Source organism: Phasianus colchicus, chromosome 7 (assembly GCF_987193195.1).
Source record: "Phasianus colchicus chromosome 7, bPhaCol1.hap1.1, whole genome shotgun sequence".
NCBI classification, from domain to species: Eukaryota; Metazoa; Chordata; class Aves; order Galliformes; family Phasianidae; genus Phasianus; species Phasianus colchicus.
Genome location: NC_143442.1, coordinates 4,951,058 through 4,970,031, shown reverse-complemented (window position 1 = coordinate 4,970,031; position 18,974 = coordinate 4,951,058). Strand labels below are relative to the sequence as shown.

General features: G+C 33.0%; 1 protein-coding gene across 3 annotated transcripts in view; it reads right to left on the bottom strand.

Moving 5' to 3' along the window:
* LRP1B (LDL receptor related protein 1B) overlaps positions 1-18,974 on the bottom strand; it is a 591,311-nt gene that overhangs the window by 132,552 nt on the left and 439,785 nt on the right. For all 3 annotated transcript variants that reach the window (XM_090143529.1, XM_090143530.1, XM_090143531.1), the window contains exons 32-35: positions 17,631-17,780; positions 6,442-6,582; positions 3,415-3,540; positions 1,580-1,711 (exon numbers count right to left, since the gene is read on the bottom strand). In XM_090143529.1, the coding sequence (XP_089999655.1) occupies positions 1,580-1,711; positions 3,415-3,540; positions 6,442-6,582; positions 17,631-17,780 (549 nt within the window). The remainder of the gene's footprint in view (positions 1-1,579; positions 1,712-3,414; positions 3,541-6,441; positions 6,583-17,630; positions 17,781-18,974) is intronic.

The window sequence follows — 18,974 nt, the reverse complement described above, 5'->3', positions numbered from 1 at the left end:
ATTAATTGAAGTTTTCCAGAATGAGGTACTCCACCTGGGAAGGACAACCTCTTACAGCCAGTGCTCCTACTGCCTTTAAGAGTTAGAATTTTCCAGTTGAAGCTGTCTTCCTCGAGATCAACCAGGTCAAGGGTGAAGGATTGAACATCTATTCATTACCTTGCTTTTCCACTTCACAGATGAAGCTGTTGAGAATCTTTCAACAGCTTTGCTTCCAGGTGACAGGTTGAGCCTTCAGATTTATTTTAGTGTAAGCATACAAGTTTATTCAACAGAGAGTAGGAAGAATCAAATAAGTGAAACTGCAAGATGTAATATTCTCAAACTGGAAATGGATTCTTAGAACTCTGTTGAACAATACCTCATTGATAACATCAAAGCAATTACTAGAAAAAAATAATTCTGTGATAACTGTGCATAAGAACTCCACATACTGACAGCTGACAATCACTCCAAAAAAATCTAGGAAATACTGTAAAAAAGAAGAAACCAAGCAGCAGAGAGACCAAAAAGTCTTTCTTACATCACCCTTAAGAGAACTAAAAACCCCTCATTTTTAGGAGATACCACTGGTCTAGTAGCTGACAATAGCAAATGAATTTTATTTCAGAAAAGGTTCCTGTGACAGCATGGTTTCTTCCTTAATCCTCTTGCTAGTATGTTAAGTACTGCAAGAGGAAGTTCAAAGCACCATGCTTCTAGAAAACAAACTTAGAAATAAATACTAACAAGTTGAGTATGGAAATGTTATAATCATCCTGTAAAATATATTGAATATGATGTTTTGATAGAACTACTTAAAGATGTGTCAAGGTAAATAAATAAATAAATATACTTTAAGTATTGATAAATGTTATTTATTCAATGCAAAACTTTCCAGTTGCTACATTCTATATATTGCATTGGATAATACTCTTTGATTATCAGGTACCTCTTGATAGCTTAAAAGCAATTACACTCTTGCACTCCATAGTGAAAAATACCCACTAAATTAATTTGTACTAAACTAATAAGGATTCTTGTAGGTTACAAATACAAATAGCATTCCATATATTATTCCAATAATGTGCTGTAGTTCAGGATTTTGTGGTAGATCTCTTGAAAAACAACGCCTCCTATTTATTTCCATGGAAACTACAATAGATACAAAGAACACAAAAACACTTTTTGATACAGTAAACTCTCAGCTACAAGGCATTATTTTTCGAAGTTATTTTTACATCGAGCAAACAGTGAATGATATCCTAGGATATAACTAAAGCACTGAGCGCTAGCTGGCACTGGTTTGAAGGCAAAATATGCAAGTAAGGTGGCACTGTGAAATGCTAAGTGAACTTGAAATTTTGCTAAGTAGAGGTACAAAACCATCAACGAAAAAGGTAGGCCAAAGGTAGAGAAGAGTTGAATGAGTTTTACTTCTTAATTGTTGGCAAAAGATTAGTGATATTTGTGTGATGAAGCAGTCAAACTGAATAAGAAGGAAGAGGTCTGTTTAGAAGTTTTCAATTGTTTTCTTTTCCATTTTTAAAAGCAGTGGAAATATCTAACATAAACACAATAAACTATACAGAATATTTACCTGCATGGAAGTCTATGCCCACTGCAAATGAGGTTCCAGATATAGGCATTAAAGCTTCCATTTTATCATTTGGGTCAAGAGGAATTCCTCTAATCCCTTCATGAACAGAATACATAACAAATGATTCTATACCTAAGGGAAAAATCAAATAGGTAAGGAGAGCAAAATGGAGACTTCCCCTATTAACAACACTTGAGGAATTAATAACAGAGTTCTTCTATGCTGTTCCATAGTTGTCCAGAATGATGAATTCAACTCTTTAAAAGAAAATCCATCAATTATTATACCTTATTTCTGGTTATAAATACAGTTGTACAAATAGGAGGGAGTTACTGTTCGTTTTCAAGCACCATCTCACAATTAATTAATATTAATGAAAATTTAAACTAAGAAGAAACTACTTTGAATTATGAGGCGTTTAAGAATATTTTCAGTGCATGTCCATGTTTTATGTATTTAGCAAGAGACAGTTCCACAGAACTCAATGAAAGTGCAACTCAGGACTGTGTAAAACAACTTCTGAGGCATGAGACGCATCTCTCCTGATTCAGTCATGCACCCACCCTTTACAAACAATAGACAGGTACATAGTTTAAGAAAATCATGCTTTGGATACACTTCAAATGTCTACATTTGTGCTACATTCATGAAAAAACAGAAGCATCAATTTCTATTAAGTAGGAAGAACAGTTGAAATGAATCACACCTCTTGATAAACAAAATTATAACAAGTATTTTGTTGCATTTATCTCCAAGTCCTTGTAATAAAACTCTTCTAAGTCCTAAGCTATTCTAACTTTTCTAAGGGAAATGACACAGCATGCTGATATACAACTCTCAATCTTGAAGTTCAGCTATGATAAACAGGTTTCTTTTCTTTTCCTTCACATCATTTCTTTTAAAATTTCTCTTTGTAAAAATATGGCTAGTAGAATAACTTAAGAACGTATAATAAATGTTACAGACGTAATATTACAAATTTTCTTCCAAAGAATATGAAATCTATTTAGTAAATTAAATGAACAATACTAAACAGATATATCTGCATGGAATACTACCTATTAGCTTTTTCATGAGTTTTCATAAAAAATAAAAATAAATATAAAAATAAAAAGTAAAATTACCTCTATTAAATTAAAGGAAAATTCAATCATCAAATCTGTTATCATCTAGAAAACTATTCAAAAATGCAACATTCACTAGTTTTACCCACAACTAAACTGAAGATAACTTTCTAAAGAAGTACAAAAGAATACATTAGAAGGAAAAAAAAATGTTGCCAAGTAACATACGGCAAGCACTGAAGTAGAAAATCATGTTTATGTTGCTCAATTTTGTTTCCACTTATAGTCTACTATATATACTGTATATATACTGTATATATACTATATAGCAACACCCATAGGAATAATTAACAAAAAAAGTTTATAACTACCATGGCACCTCAAAAATAAAGTGCCTTTTGCTGTTGTGTATAACAATAGGACTTCACTTTTAATAATGGTAATAGATACAGTAGATGCAGTAGACAATCAACCTTTCAGACTGTAGGCTGTAATTCGTTTCAAGATAAGGTGGATGACCAAAATGTATCAGATGGTCTCCTTTTCTGACTATTTAAAAAAAAAAAAAAGTGAAAAATATATTGTAGAGTATTCCATAAAAAGCTATGCACAGCTAAATAAATTAAATGCTAAATTTGTCTCTTCATGACACTAAACTTTTCCATTTTAATCACCAAAATAAATAAATGAAGTTTTTTTTTTTTATGAACTACTAACAATTTCCCATAAAACTGAAGTTAGCTAAAAATAAATACTGAAAGCATTTCTAACCTTTGCACGCCATGCGGTTTTTTTGGAGGTTGTAGCCTACTGTACAAACACAGGTTCTTGTGGTTTCTGATGTTGGTAAACAGAGCTGGGAACATCCACCATTATTGAATTGACAGGAGTTGCTACCTAGAACATAACAGGACAGAAAACACAAGAGATAACAATCTGAGCAATTTTTTTTAGTCAGGATTACATTGAGCGTCGCTATCAATTTTTTAATAGTAACAAAAAACAAGTTTTGTTCAGGTAAATTCTTGGTAAAATCAAATACAGAACACAAAATGTTTCAGGTTATACTGTTATTTGTATAATACCTGATCATGTTACACTCTTATGGTACTTATTCACCAAGAAGAACGCTTATTTCGTACAATATTTATTTATTTCTTTTAAATAATTCAGTTTCTTGAACTTTCCTTTTACAGTGAAAGTATATGATAAAACTGAAAATACTGTATTAGTTAGTGAGCAGCTATGCTGAAATATTGTCAGTGACAATCTAAAAAGCATCTCTTATTCTGGACCATTAACATGTCATTGACCATATTTTATTTGTTCAGCAAATGCTATACTAACCTTGCATCTCCATGAATTAGTACTTGTCTAAATACATTGGAGGGTATAATTAAGATACCCTCCAATGTGAATTCACAGCCCTATGTTCCTACTTAAGACCTCAAACAATTACTTTTAGTGTACAAACACTTTTCAATAAAATATGCAATAAATAGTATACAGAATATAACAAATACATTTCAGAAATTTGAAGCGCTACGCAGAAACACTTAAATCTACTAAGACGTACAAGTTATTAATCTGAATAGTACTTATTGAATTTATTTTTATTTACAAAAGTATATTTATATAAACAAATATTTGTATTTATTCCTAAACATGAGATATTCCTTCATCTGCATTCAAAGAAGTGTTCCAGTGATCCAACAATACAAATGCAAAAGATGTGTAAAGTTTTGAAGCGTCACGCATCTTCAAGAAAAATGGACAAATTGTAGAACACAAAATAAAATCCAGAACACCACCCTATACAGAAGCATCTGTATGTATCCTCACACCACATGACTTCCAAAGCACCTTTGGTGTTTTCTAGGTTCCATAACAGTGTTTCTGGAAAGTTCTCAATATGGATCTGAGGGAATAACATTGAACCCTAAAAGCAAAGACTGAGAATAATGAAGATAATTTCACATTTTGATAATTTTTGGAAACCTGAACATGAGTGATTTTAGGGAGAAAAAAGATGAAATTCCTATGAAGTAGACCTGTTGATTAACTATTCCATGGATAATGACTGATCACCAGGACTGAATCTCACTTATGAATAAAAAACACACATAATTTGTGCATGTGAGATTTGGGAGCAACTGCTGATAGATACACGGCTTGTGTATGCAAAAACTTTACTGACAAGTTCAAGAATATTGTATTTAAGTCCATGCTCTTTGCATTCATCTTCCATTAAAAAAAAAAAAATATGGAAAAGAAAAGCAAAAACTGGGTAAAACAGTAGCTTTGTCAACACAAAACTAAAATAAGACTCTCTAGAGAAATAAGTGGAACAGCTACAAAAGTCTTTCTTGTGTTCTGTGGGATTATGTTACGACTTCTAAAATTACTTGTAGATTATTAACGAAAATTGCAAATGCTGTAGCTCAAAATATCATTCTAGTACGTCAATTAATGCATCTGTCAATTATGAAGGTAGCCTCTCAACAGTATGAAATTTCAGATGGAAAAAATCTAGCAACCATACAATGGAAAACCTTGGTGTGGATTTCGATTTCAGTAGAAACAAAGCAGAAGTCTTGTTTCTGAGGAATTTATTTTAAAAATAAATCTTAAAATCTTGTACTTTAGATCAAACCACTGCTATGTTCTTTAAGCATTTTGAATTGCATTGTGTTAAGTGGTCTTTTAAGTGTTCTTAGGATCATACAAAAGTATTTGGTCCACATTAGATTTTCTTTTGCTTGGTTCCCAACAACAGATAAGCTTCAGTGACAGTTTTCTCAAGTGAAATGGAACCACTGCCCACCATTTTCTGAGTACATTCGGTAACACACACAGGCCAAGAAATAACATCTTTGGTAAGTAGCAGCTGCACACTGAGAGATACAACATGGAATGAGTGGATGTCAAATGTCTAAAATTACTGCATATCTATGAGAAAGATGGAATCACACATAATGACAAAAAAGTCACATGTATGTTAATAAAAACAGATATTAAATGTTCCTCCCTATCTAAAAACAGGCTAATGAGATATTTGGACAACTTACTGTCCATCAGGCAGCTAGCTCCATACTTAGACTACCGATTGTCTATTAGAAATCAGACAGCTTAACTTGATTCTGTGTTCTCTGGTAAGCTTCTCCGCAAAAAGAAATTTGTTTCATGGAGATCTCATCCGCACCTTTGAGTACAACCATCAACACTGGAATCAGAAATAATCTATTTCTAAAGAACCCCCCAAATATCTTCATCTCTAATAACCTCAAAATTCATAAAATTATGTGCAGCATGACTTCAAACTTACTCATATCAATTCCCACTTTGCCAATTAAGTTTCAGCCGTATTAGTAATATTCCCCAATTTTTCTGCTGTATTTTCTGTCAATTTAAATGCATTAAAAGGCCTTAAAGGCAAAAAGTAATGTAGAATGTTAATGACTTCATTTATTTAAATAACATTTATTTAAACTTTCAATACTTCAAGATGAGGTGCACGTACCAACACTAATTTTTGGCAAAAAATTTAAACCTAGGCTCTTCATAGAACTCCAGCCAACACTACAGTGTAAATTGTAGAGTATCTAATAAATTAAGTACATAGGGAGAAGATAACGAATTATCTTAAATCAATAACGTACTCAATACTAAAATGTTTTATGGTATTTCACAATTGAATTACAAATGACAATTTTTTGTTTTTTCTAAGAACATTTGGAAAATAACATGGGAAAAAATCATTAGACAAGCTAATAGCTGGTTAAAAATTTTAAAATTTACCTTGCTGCGCTGCCTTATCATATACTTTCATGTGCACAACACCTGAAGTCTTGTTTCGTAGGATAGTTGGGTTTCTTCCATCCCGTTTGTTACAAATTCCAATCTGAGCTAAATTCTGGTCTGCCCACCATAGCTTTTTATCTGTAAAAACATTCAAGTTTTGAAAATTAAGGAGTGATCATCATGAATTACATATATTTGAAAACTAAGTAGGAAAAATCTTTTGAGCTCAGATCACATGTAAGAAAGATGCGACTTATATCCAATTTATAACTGAAAATTACAAAACATTACAAAACACATATTCAGTACTCCTGCAAAACATGATTTGTCCACAGACCTTTCTATATCCATTCAATATGTATGTGAAGAGGAACTCAAGTTCCAAGTTTTCACTGACTTGAATATTCAAATTATTAAGTATGAAATTTATCATTAAAATCATTAAGAATCTTGTTACTGTCTTAAAGATTGAAATCACCAACTTTACACTGATGTCGACAATAAAAAGGATCATAATAAATTTCACGTAATATTAAAATAGAGAAAAGTATACTCGAGTTTGAAGATTTCCCTGAAATTCAGACAGGATTCTAAGTGAAATCAGGTACAAACTGTGTTTGAACATTTTCTTGTATCCACTATGAAATATGAATTTTCATTAAAAATAAAAATATAAATATCATATTACTGAAAAAAAAATATCTTCATAACAATTGAAACAATTGAAATAGATAAGCTATTTAAAAGAAATGCCAAAAAACTGAAATGCACACAGGAGAAGTATAGTGTCTCCATTTCACTTACATCACTTCGGGAAAATGTTATTGAAAAACATCACTTAGATATAAGCATTAATTTTGTTCGGAAAAATACGACATCTGTCAGTGCCATTTTTTATCATATAACTTTGAAATTGACTCATTGCCTGTTGGAATTCATGCAACAGCCTCTGCAGTTAATGAGCTAGTCTTTTTTTTCCAACTAACAAAAGCAAAAAAACCAAAAAAAAAAAAACAAAAAAAAACCAAAAAACACACTAGTGTTAAGAGCTTATCATTTCCTTAAACTACACTACTTTACCTCAAACTACTTTACCTCAAATTGGGCAGAATTTCTATCAAATTTTGAATATTTCAAGATTCATGCAAAAATACAACAGGGCTAAAAAGTTATAGCATGGACAAAGTGAAAAGTATTAAATAAAGGAATATATTGCAAATTTTAAGATGACTTGTCAAGGAATGCAATATGAGAAAGTAATGAAAATAAAAGAGTATGAAAATATACACTTCTGAAAACCTTCTCTGATGTTCTCATACAAAAAATTGTATTCCCTATTGCTAAGGCATGGAAGACAGCAAAGGTTGAAAGGAGATGAAATCAGAACTCTAGAAACGTCCTTCAGTCTTCTGCTATTTCTTTATATTTGTATGCATTTAAAATGCTTAATTAGCTTTAATATAGATCTGAAGGATGACATCAAGACCTTAGAACAATGTTCCACAATAGTAACCTCCAGTCAGTGTTTCAAAGATGACACCGGAGCGACAATGGATAGTCTTGTGAAAGGGACTAGTCAAGTGTCATGAACTAGGGATGCCCAAGAACTTCTCACCCTTGTATCACATCTGAGACTATCACAACCTCAGAATCAGACTGCTGAAATTGACCATGACATGTTTTTGTGACTTGCTATGTGCCAAGAGAGAAACAAAAAGAGTCTTTGAAATTTCACATACAATGCACCAGCATTACACAACAAGGGTGAGATGATTTGCTTAATACAAACATTATCTTCTACATAAATATCTTCCATGAGTTACATGGCAGCAGTTCAGTCCAGTGAAAACTGAAGTATGAACTGAAATCACAAATATGTATTACTAAAAAGCATGTATTTCCAAAAGAATAATGAAACAGTAATAATGCTTAGTAATTTTAAGACTACAAACTTTAACAAATTTCCAAAATGAGATCTCAGCTAAATCTTTGCAACTGAATGTTCACAATGAAGAGCTCCTTACCTAACCAATGCCAAGGCCTTCAGTTGTTTCCCTTATAACAATTTTTTTCATTTTTATCACAATTAATTTCAGCCAGCTTGTTCCCATCTATTCATCAATCTCAATGGTTGTTGGAATCAAAGCAAAACAGTCCTTTTCTATCTGGGTGAGACTGAAACACAGAGCACACCAAACATACAGAAAACACTTAGCCATTGCTAACTCTTAATGTCATCCTTCAGACATTGCATAAATGCATTATTTCAGTGAAGAACTTCTGGATGTTTCTAGCTCAGGACAAACAAAAACAAGGCAAAGCACTGCTAGCTATTTCTACCAGGTACAATAGGAACATCAACATCCTGATTTCCTATTTCCACAGTAAAGACATTAAGCATTTCTGCTAGTTGCTAATAACTAAAATACTTCGAGGGGGAGGGGGGGAGAAAATGTAAATGCACAGAACTAACGTAATCCTTACCAAAGTACAGATTTACTTTTGAAGAACAGCTAAGAACACACGTCCTATTTTCTTGACAAGCTCAAAAGAAATTCTGTACAAAATCTTGTAAAACACCTGTAATATTGCAGAATAGCTGAATGACTGAGTGATAGAAGCCCTTTTCTTTGCTGGCAGCCAAATGGCCAATCAGCACACTTACTGGCCAGCCTATCACTTTACGTATAGCTCCAGAGAGGCAACAGCACATACTTTGTCTTAACACTGAGAAGATAGAAAATGGAGTGGAGGAAAAACAACTGGAGATATTTAAAAGCTGTGAGAGAGAAACAGGGTACAGTGAGCGCCAATTTTGGATTTGGGAATGGAGGGAAAAGGTCCTTGCAGTAGAGAGATTTGTTGGGCAGAAGAGAAGGAGAAAAACTGAGCTGAGGTTTTAGGATAAAATATATGGAGTTTTGCACTGGAAACCTTACAGTGATAAAGTTGAAGAAAGAAGTCGAAGTTACTGTTTTTAAGACTCAAGAGACAGGAACTCAGTCCTCCCTAGTTCCTCTTCTGCTGCAAATGTTGCTGATTTGACAGTACTTCTATTATATCAAAATGCCTAGCTATGTATGGAAGTTGTACTGATTTTACTCAGGGGAAGAATTTTTATTTTTATGAGTGAACTTTATTTCTTTTAATGCTTTTAAGTTTTCAAAAAACAAGTTATAATCAATAGATATTAATTAATGGAAAAATTGAAAAGTGGCTTTTTATACCCAGATATCAAAATATAATTTTTGGCAGCCCTTATATCAAACTCTAAAGAGCTAATGGCCCAACAGTGGCACAGAAACCATAGCCAATCTTCTCATTTCAATCCCTGAATGCATTAATTCTCAAAGTCTCTGAAGCATGTGAAAATCTTTGATGTGACGACTTCAAAATCTGAGGTTTCCATGTAAGTTTCACAGTCAATAAAATATTTTATGGTGTCTGCCTCTCATTTTCCGTTGGATGCCACAACACCTTTCCTGAGTCTTTACTTCCTGGACAAAACCTAAGCAGTAAGATGGTCTCCTACCACCTCACCGCAAGTTATTTCTTGGTCACGAATATGAGCCCTGACTGACTAACACTTCAGAAAAAAGTTACAGATTTTTATGTTCTAAAGTTATAATTCTTCTAAAGTTCTAAAGTTCTAAAGTTGAAGTTATAATTCTGACAATCCTCAAGCATAGATGAACTCCTATATTTACTTTAAGAAAAAAAATTAAGATATTTTGTAAATTAAATCAAATAAAAAAGTAGTTCTGCTGCTACCTCTCCCAGAAGTCAGAATAATCTTCAGTTTTTCATGTGCACTTTTAAACTGAAAGAATGTAAATGAAAATATATGGACATGCTTAGGCTAAAATATATTGCTTTGCAGCAAGTTAGCATTTCACTCATAACACTTAAAATATTAATGACTGTGAAATACAACCTTTAAGCAATGTTCTTCATGAAGAAAAAAGTATGAACATCTCCTTTTTTTTCCCTCTTAATATTTATGAATCATTTGAAGATCTTAAATGAAATTATTAAATAGAAGAAGTATGTATAATTGCAAGTTTAACATCACCAGCATTTTAATTTCAGAAAGACAAAGTTATTACTGTAGATGAACCAAAAATAAAACCTTAGATCTAAAAACTTTTAAACTTTGGAAACACTGCATTTCCAAAATATCTGTGCAGTAAATTCATTTTTAGTTTTTTTCTTTTTTCCCCATTAAATAAATTGCTGCCAATGTTGCAGTTTTAAATATTTCAGAAAATTATTTTTTATAGCCAGATAGTTGAGTGTTTCACGATGAAAGTTGCAGACATGAAAAACAACCTCCATTCCAGTAACTGTACTCCCACAAAAGAATATAAACAATGAAAAAAAAACCAAAGGATGATGATCATTTACTGATAAGTCTTCACAAGTTTATTACAACAAAACTATCTTCAGAGTGAATATATTCTGAATATGAAGATTTGGAGACGTAAGTGGAACTCTTGTGAAACCTAAGTTAATTTTAAAGGAAATCTATTATCTTAAACATCCAAAGGTGTTAGAATTGGCTGAGGGAAAATACCATTTTATGATATAAATTTACTGAATTTTTTATTATTATTATTTTTATTTTTTTTTGAAAGAGAGAAGCTTTATTTCTAGGTATACAGTTGTAGTACAAAGCAAATTTAAAACTTCAGAGCGAGTCTGAAATGTTGGTGGCAGGGCTGGAATACTATTTACACAGGGCAGTAGTTTTTCCTCAATAGGCAAATGAGGATGACACAAAGTGTATATATCATCAGAATACATCTGCCTAAGGTTATAAGAGTGATGCAGCTCGGTCTTACAAGGAGTGGCTGAGGGAGCTGGGATTGTTCAGTCTGGAGAAGAGAAGGCTCAGGGGAGACCTTATTGCTCTCTATAACTACCTGAAGGGAGGTTGTAGTGAGCTGGGGGTCAGCCTCTTCTCTCGTGTGACTAGTGATGGGACTAGAAGGAGTGGCTTCAAGCTGTGCCAGGGAAGGTTCAGGCTAGATGTTAGTAAATACTACTCTGAAAAGGTGGTCGGGCGCTGGAATGGGCTGCCCAGAGAGGTGGTGGAGACACCGACCCTGGAGTTGTTCAAGGAACATTTGGATATTGTGTTGAGGGACATGGTTCAGTGAGAACCATTGGTGATGGGTGAATGGTTGAACTGGATGATCCTGTGGGTCTTTTCCAACCTTAGTGATTCTATGATTCTATGAATTACAGTAGCTCGTGTCAATCTTTAGAACAGAAAATTACTGTGCTTAGTTTTGATGGTGTAATTTATAACAAGAATAAAAAAACTCAATTCAGATGAGAGAGAAGAATATACTGATAACTTCATGATATAATGCACACAGAAAGTGATGGTAATTTTTTTTATTTGTTTACATGAGATGACCCAGAATAATGGATTATCTATGCTTGAGGCTTAGTCCAGCCTTTTCCATTAAATGCTTTTACATAAGTTATATTAATATTCAAATATTCTGAGTAAGAACCAGAATGGATCATTACATAATTTTGATGTTTACTGTCATACAAGTTCATGGTATATACCAGAATTCACTTTATGTACCCAAACCCACTCACAAAGTAAGTAAAGACTGGAGTGCAAAAAAGAAGCAAAATGTGTATAATTTTCTTATTTTTGCAGCATTCTCTTCAAAAAGTAACCAGATTCTTTAAGGCTTTTTTTTTTTCTAGTTTGTCCAAAATTATGGCTAAGGTCTTGACAGACTGCCAAACTGATGACTATCTCTTTAGAGAAAGTAAATGAACAAAATCCTCAAGTAATCAACACTGCATTTTCTTTTACAATTAGATTAAAACATAACATGCTGAGTGAGGAAGTTCAATCATTGGTGATTTTCCTTACCACAAAAGTTTTCCTTTCTTCCCTTAAGTATTAGTACCTGTCACAAGAAAATACTGAAAATGTGCTTCATTATGATTCTTTTATCTTCCTCTTCCATTCTTGACACCTGGGTAAGCGCTATTTAGTAACACTACTTGCATGATCTTATTGAGCTAGTACATATTTTTCTCTGGCACAGATGTTTTATATGGTGCACTACAAGTTTTCTAAAGATATATGGATACAGTATGGGAAATTAAAGGAAAAAGACTATCTGAACACCTTAGAGAGTGAAATGCAAATCTGGATATTTAGATATATTTTTAAAATAATAATAATCAAATTTCAAAGTATGGGCATCTTGAGGTATAACTTCTTACATCTGTCTGTCAAAATTAACGTGTTCTAGCTGTTCAGTTATGCTCTTAGAGTTAAAGAACACAGGATTCAGATGTTCAGAAACCACTGGATGACCAACACATGACACACGTCATGTCACACTCTCATACAAAAAAAATAATGTTACGCTGCTATTTTTGACCACAATCCTAATCAGAATTTTAGACTTCTTCATTTTCCTTCTACTTATATGGTCTCATTAGATTATTAGTTTGTGATTACTAGGTAAGTAATGGGCTTAATTAATTTGTTTCCATATTTAAAATATAGTTGATAGTTTTCATAGCCACTCGACTAAATTTACAACAATTTGCTTCCAGAAAATAATAAAGGAAACTATTTGAAATCTTTAAATATCAAACTGGCTTGATTATACTAATCAGAAAGTTGTACGATCATTAGTTACAATCTTCTTGCTGAAATTGTGCTATAATAAATATTAAAAAGTGTTGTATTTATCCATTTTGTTGGGCAATTAGCATTAAGTGCAGCAACATATTGGGAAACAGCAATTTAAAATGCCAAAAATTGCTACACTAGCATTGTGGACAGTCCTTTGGAGATTTCGAGCTGTATGGTGAATGCAAATTTTGATGGGTCATTAGTTTTCATTAATGATAGCTTGAGTATTTATGGAAGACAACTATGTACTGTACTTAGAACTGGGCAAATTGCCTAGATATATTTCATATATTAATGCTAATGTAATGAATGGTGTTACAGCAATTAGAAGACTGATGACTTGGAAAATTAAGGTGTATGTATCTGAAGTTTCCTGATTGAAGCAGCCCCTTCAATTTAACAATCACTTTCAGAGAAGTCGCAGTTCCCACCACCTGAGTTACTAGAAATTCATTATGGTGTTACTTTCTAAAGTTTGTTTAGGAAGAAAGAAAAAAAATCAACTAACATATCAGCCAACCACATAACAAAGGTAGCATGAAGGTATCTTGTTAACGAATGAACTAAAGTGTTCTGCCAAAAATGAAAAGCCATCACTGTTTTGATTGATAATACACCTTGAAGGCTGCATTAAATACCATTTCTGTTCAAAAGATATAGTTTTAACATCTACACTCCCACTGAGAAGTTGTATCTCTGATTTTGTTGGACTGCTGATATTTTTTCAGTTAATTTCAATAGAAATAGCATTTACACATAGAATCATTCAGTATATGAAATTACTATATTTTATATTAAGTAGGACAAGAGAAACACTAACACCTACCACCATAGAACACATCCTTTGAGGTTTCTACCTCAAAGGTATTTATTGTAAAAAATCACCAATGCACAACAAATCACATCTTCATTATACAATCTACATAGTAATCCTATTAGTTTAATTAGTTTAATTTTGTAGTTTTATGTAAACCGTATTTCTGTGAGGAGCTGATACGAAATGAACTCAAGCATCTGTGACAGACGACTTTGCAGCTACCAGGAAAAGTGCAAAAATCTGATATGGAATATCATACTTTAAACTCAGGTGAACCTTAACAAAAGCACGGAAAGCATTTTCAAGATTAAGAAAATGAGAAAAAGTATACCACTGTATCACACAGTAGAATCAGAGATTCTCTCACAAGGAACATCACATGTTTCCAAAATGATAGAAATATTTGTTATCAACTCATAAATGGTGTTAGTAGCAGGTGTTAAAATTATGCAGGAAACAGAGGGCTGTGAATCAGAGAAGCTGGTAAACGATCAGAAGAAACTTCACAGGATTTAAGCAAAATAAAATGATTCCTTAATATAGCAGCAGAAGAAAATTACCATTGACCAAATGTCAGACAATAAACAGTGTGAGGTACTAAACAAAAGCACTAATGCATATTTCTGAATAGTGATTTAATTAAAAATAGCTGCTGTTCCATTCACATGCACTGAATGCACTTTTGGAGAAAAAGTAGACTTGTAAATAGAATTTCATCATGGGCATATGGCAGCACCTTAGTAATACAAAAAGGTAATAGGATAAATTAAACTTTATATGCTTAAGGTCATGGAAAAAAATAGTAATTTGGGGCATATTAAAATGCTTTACTTTCTAAAGGAATATAACTTTCACTATACATATATCACGCATCAAGATATGTAGGCAAAGGCAGGAATCAAAGGACTAGGAATTCTGGAGCGTAGTCTATGGAAAAATAAATATGACCGACACTTGAACAGGAGAACAATAATCAGAAGAAATAAAGTACAGGAAGATGTGTTGTTTCCATTTACTTTGAAGATGGACCTGAGAGCCACTCTGACATCAACATTTTTATTATTCTTTCATGCCAAGGAAGGGATGTGTCTCATGTTCCATCTGTATGCTACCACTAAAGGATCTAATAGTAAGAAAATTACTTAAAGGCTAGACAGGACTAAACAACAGTAAATATCCAAAGCAATAGCAATTAACTTCCAAACAGTTTACAATGGTTAGCTAGGAAAAAAAAACTTCAAGAATTTAAACTGTAAGACATAACAAAATGTCTTGGAAATTTTCTGTGCCTTCTGTAAAGACTATAGCTTAATCTCAGATCAGATTATAGTCACTTCATAAGCAAAACCACCTCACCCTTTCTTTCTGTTTTAGCTGTTTAGCTCAAAAAAAGCTCTAATGATCAAAAACAACTGATCAGTGTATTATGATCGAGGCAAGACTACTCTAGATTCTGAAAATATTGAACTCCATCTCTTCTTTCTGCCCAATGGAAACATAAATCAACAATGACACAATCATATACATAACATATTAAATAAATAAAATTAAGCTGTCTAAAATACTAGTTTTACTTGGAGAAATACCTAATACCAAAAACTATTTGATTTGTTTTATACCAATGTTTGTGTACAAGAATCTGATGTAAAGAACTTCAGGAAAACAAATGGCATCATGTGTTGCTACAGTATCTTCCACAACATAAAACCATACAAGAGAAATGAATGAGGAATTTTCATGTTTTTCAATCAGTGCATTTCAGACTGTAAGCTACAGTGTATACTACAATACTTCAGTGTCTTATTGCATTTTTATCATAACTGGTTCCTAAATAAAAGATAAAACCAGAAAGCAGAACAAACAGAAAATCTCAAACACATCACGTGTTTAACAGTTTCAAGTAGGAAGACTTGCCATCACTCAAAAATAAAGAATCCTAAACTGCTGTCTCAGAGAATCATAAAATTGCCCAAGTTGGAAGGGACATCAAAGGCCATCAAGATCCAATTATCCAGCTGCAGGCAGGGTTACCAACTGCTAGATCAAGTACTAGACCAGGTTGCCCAGGATCCCATCCAACCTGGCCTTATGTACTTCCAAGGACAGTGCATCCAAAACCTCCCTGGGCAACCTGTCCCAATGCCTAACCACCCTCTCAGTGAAAAGCTTCCCCCAACATATAATCTAAATCTGCTCTCCTTTAGTTTAAAACCATTCCCCCTTGACATATCACTGCTTAACCATGTAAAAAATTGATTTCCCAGTTTATAACCTCCTTTGAAATACTGGATGGTCATAAAGAGGTCTCCCTAAAGCCTTCTCTTCTCCAAACTGAACTAGCCCAACTCCTGCAGTCTATCTTTGTAGGACAGACTTCCATCTCTCTCATCATTTTGTGGTCCTCCTCTGGACTCATTCCAAAACCTTGATTTCTTTCCTGTGCTGGGGGCCCCAGGCCTGGACACAACATTCCAGATGTGGCCTCATGCTTAAAAACTAAGCTGCAGGATTACTTGCCTTTCCACACTGGCAAAAACTCAGCTACTTTCACATAAACAAGCACAAAATATTTCTTCAGATGATAGCTATAAACTCTTTATTCTATATTCCAGATGGACCATCACTCTTGTAGCTTCTGTGAATCACGGATAAAGACTTGATAGCATAGATATTTCAGTGACAGTAAGAACAAATATTTTTTACAGCACCTCATATTAAAGACCTCCAATAACTCCCTGAAGATCATCTACTCATTTAATTTTGAGTTACAATCTAATCAATGAAAGACAATTTTTCCGTATTAACATTCATAACTCCTTCTGACACAAAACTTGCTTTTGTTTATGAACGTATATATAAAAACATCACCTCTCCAACTAATTTTGACAACATTTATGATTCAATACTTACTAAATATTTTCATAATAAAGTACTTTAAGCAGTTACTGCTTTAAAATACAACTTAACATACAGTGTGTGGATAATCTTTGGAGATCATTTAAAGTAATCTTCAAAAGCACACACGTGCATAGCTCATCAACTAAGCAAAGTACTTTTTAAAGGAGACTAGCAGATGATGAGTCAACCATATCAACAGAAGATCTAGATATCAGTAGAATTTCTCATAACTATCCCACAGCAATTAATGTCATTTTGAATTAAATTAGTACAAAGGTAAGAAAAGCATTTAGAGAAAAAGCAGAAAGTTTATATTGCTAGCAATCTTCAGAAGACTATAAAAGCACTAGTTCTGAGTCAGATTATAATTTAACACGCTATCCTAGTTCGAGTGAGGTCCAAGAGCTGTAGATGCTTATGAGAACTACAGTAAATTCAATTATATATTCAATCTGAAACTTAAAAACCCATTTTTAGAAAACTGCCCTTATAATAACTTCCTTTTTTTTTTTTTTTAAATTTTTGGAATGTTTAAAAACATTTAAATCCCAATATTTCTAAGGTGCAATGGAGAAAAAAGCTTATTTTTCAACCAACTTAACAGAGCAGACATCTCAGAATCCAACTCTTCCATTTATGTAAACTTTTCTCACAAAAAAGTTTCACATGTACTGGGAGAATCATCTACAATAAAATACTAATGTTTGGTCTTTTTTTTTCCAAGTTTTTGTTGGTTCATAATTAATCACCATTCAGTTGTTTGAAAATCATTGCTATTACCACTGGACTTACCCATTATTGTTAAAGCTGTGGCTTTCGGTAAATCTTCTTTCATGGAGTCTATTATTTCAAGACTGCCACCATCCAGGTTGCATCTATTAATGGTTCCATTTCCTGAACTGATCCAGTAAAGTTTGTTCTCCACATAATCTACTGATAAACCTGTAATTAATGTATACAACTTTAATACCTAACATACACTTAACATTAAGTTTTTTTCATAAAACAGTGTATTCAAGAAAAAGTATACATGTAATTGTTATACACTCAAACTTAAGAAATCAAGAAAACTAAATAAATTTGGTCATTTGTAGTGAAAACAACATTTTTCTTGAAATATTTCTGCCTTTTATTTCTCCAAACATCTGCAGAAATGAATCAGTGACTGATGAAAGGACCATCTGGCAATGAGATACTTGAAAGAGCCCAAGTCCTCAGAGAGGTCATTAACTACTAGGAAATGTCAACCAGAACCCAAAAATTCATTTTAAAGTTATGAACATTCAGACTTAAAAAAAAAAAAAACAATCTATTTTTTGTGTGTGTGTTTTTAAGGACTAAAAAGCCCATTCTCTCCCTACGTATACAGTTCTTTTAAAATGCTGAAAAAATAAAAATACCACAACTTAATGTCTGTAACCAATATATTCGCAGTACACATTTTAATTTGGTTTTATAGTAAACTGATCTCGTGATCAGCTCTTTGGAGTTAGATGCAAGAAAACTTAGAAACACTTGCAAAAAAAACTACTAAATAAAGCAAACATATAATTCTCTAAAAGACAAAGAATTAAAAGATAATATATTTCAGATTCTCTAATCATTTACAAGTATTGAAGAAATTGCAGCAACAAATTTTCCACTGAGAAATATGCTTGGCATTGTAACAATACATAGCACAATAGTTCGCTTTTGTACTAGACTTTTCCCAGAACTCAAGCATTCAACATAAAACTGCCAAAAAATATTGAATTAGAAACTGCACAGCATAAGAACACTTCTATCCCATAATCTGCTTCTATGTAGAGAAATTTGAACAGGAGGAAGCAGTGCCATGTGCAGCAGTACTTAGAGCTGGTATCATGCCACTACTCCTCTACACACATTTGACATTGTAGGCCAAAAGGCTGCCACTTTGTAAGCTTTTCAAAAGCAGTTTTCCATTTTCTTTAAAGCTACTGAGATTTCTTCCTCTCTGCAAGTGTATAGGTTAGAGGATAAGCAACTCAAGCTAAAGGGAGGATAAGGACGAAGTTGCTTTGGCAGACGGATCTAGCAACATCTCTCTGCAAAGTGCTTTTCAGCTTGCACAATAAGCATTGATCCAAGTGAAAGGGTAGTGCCACATACTGTAGG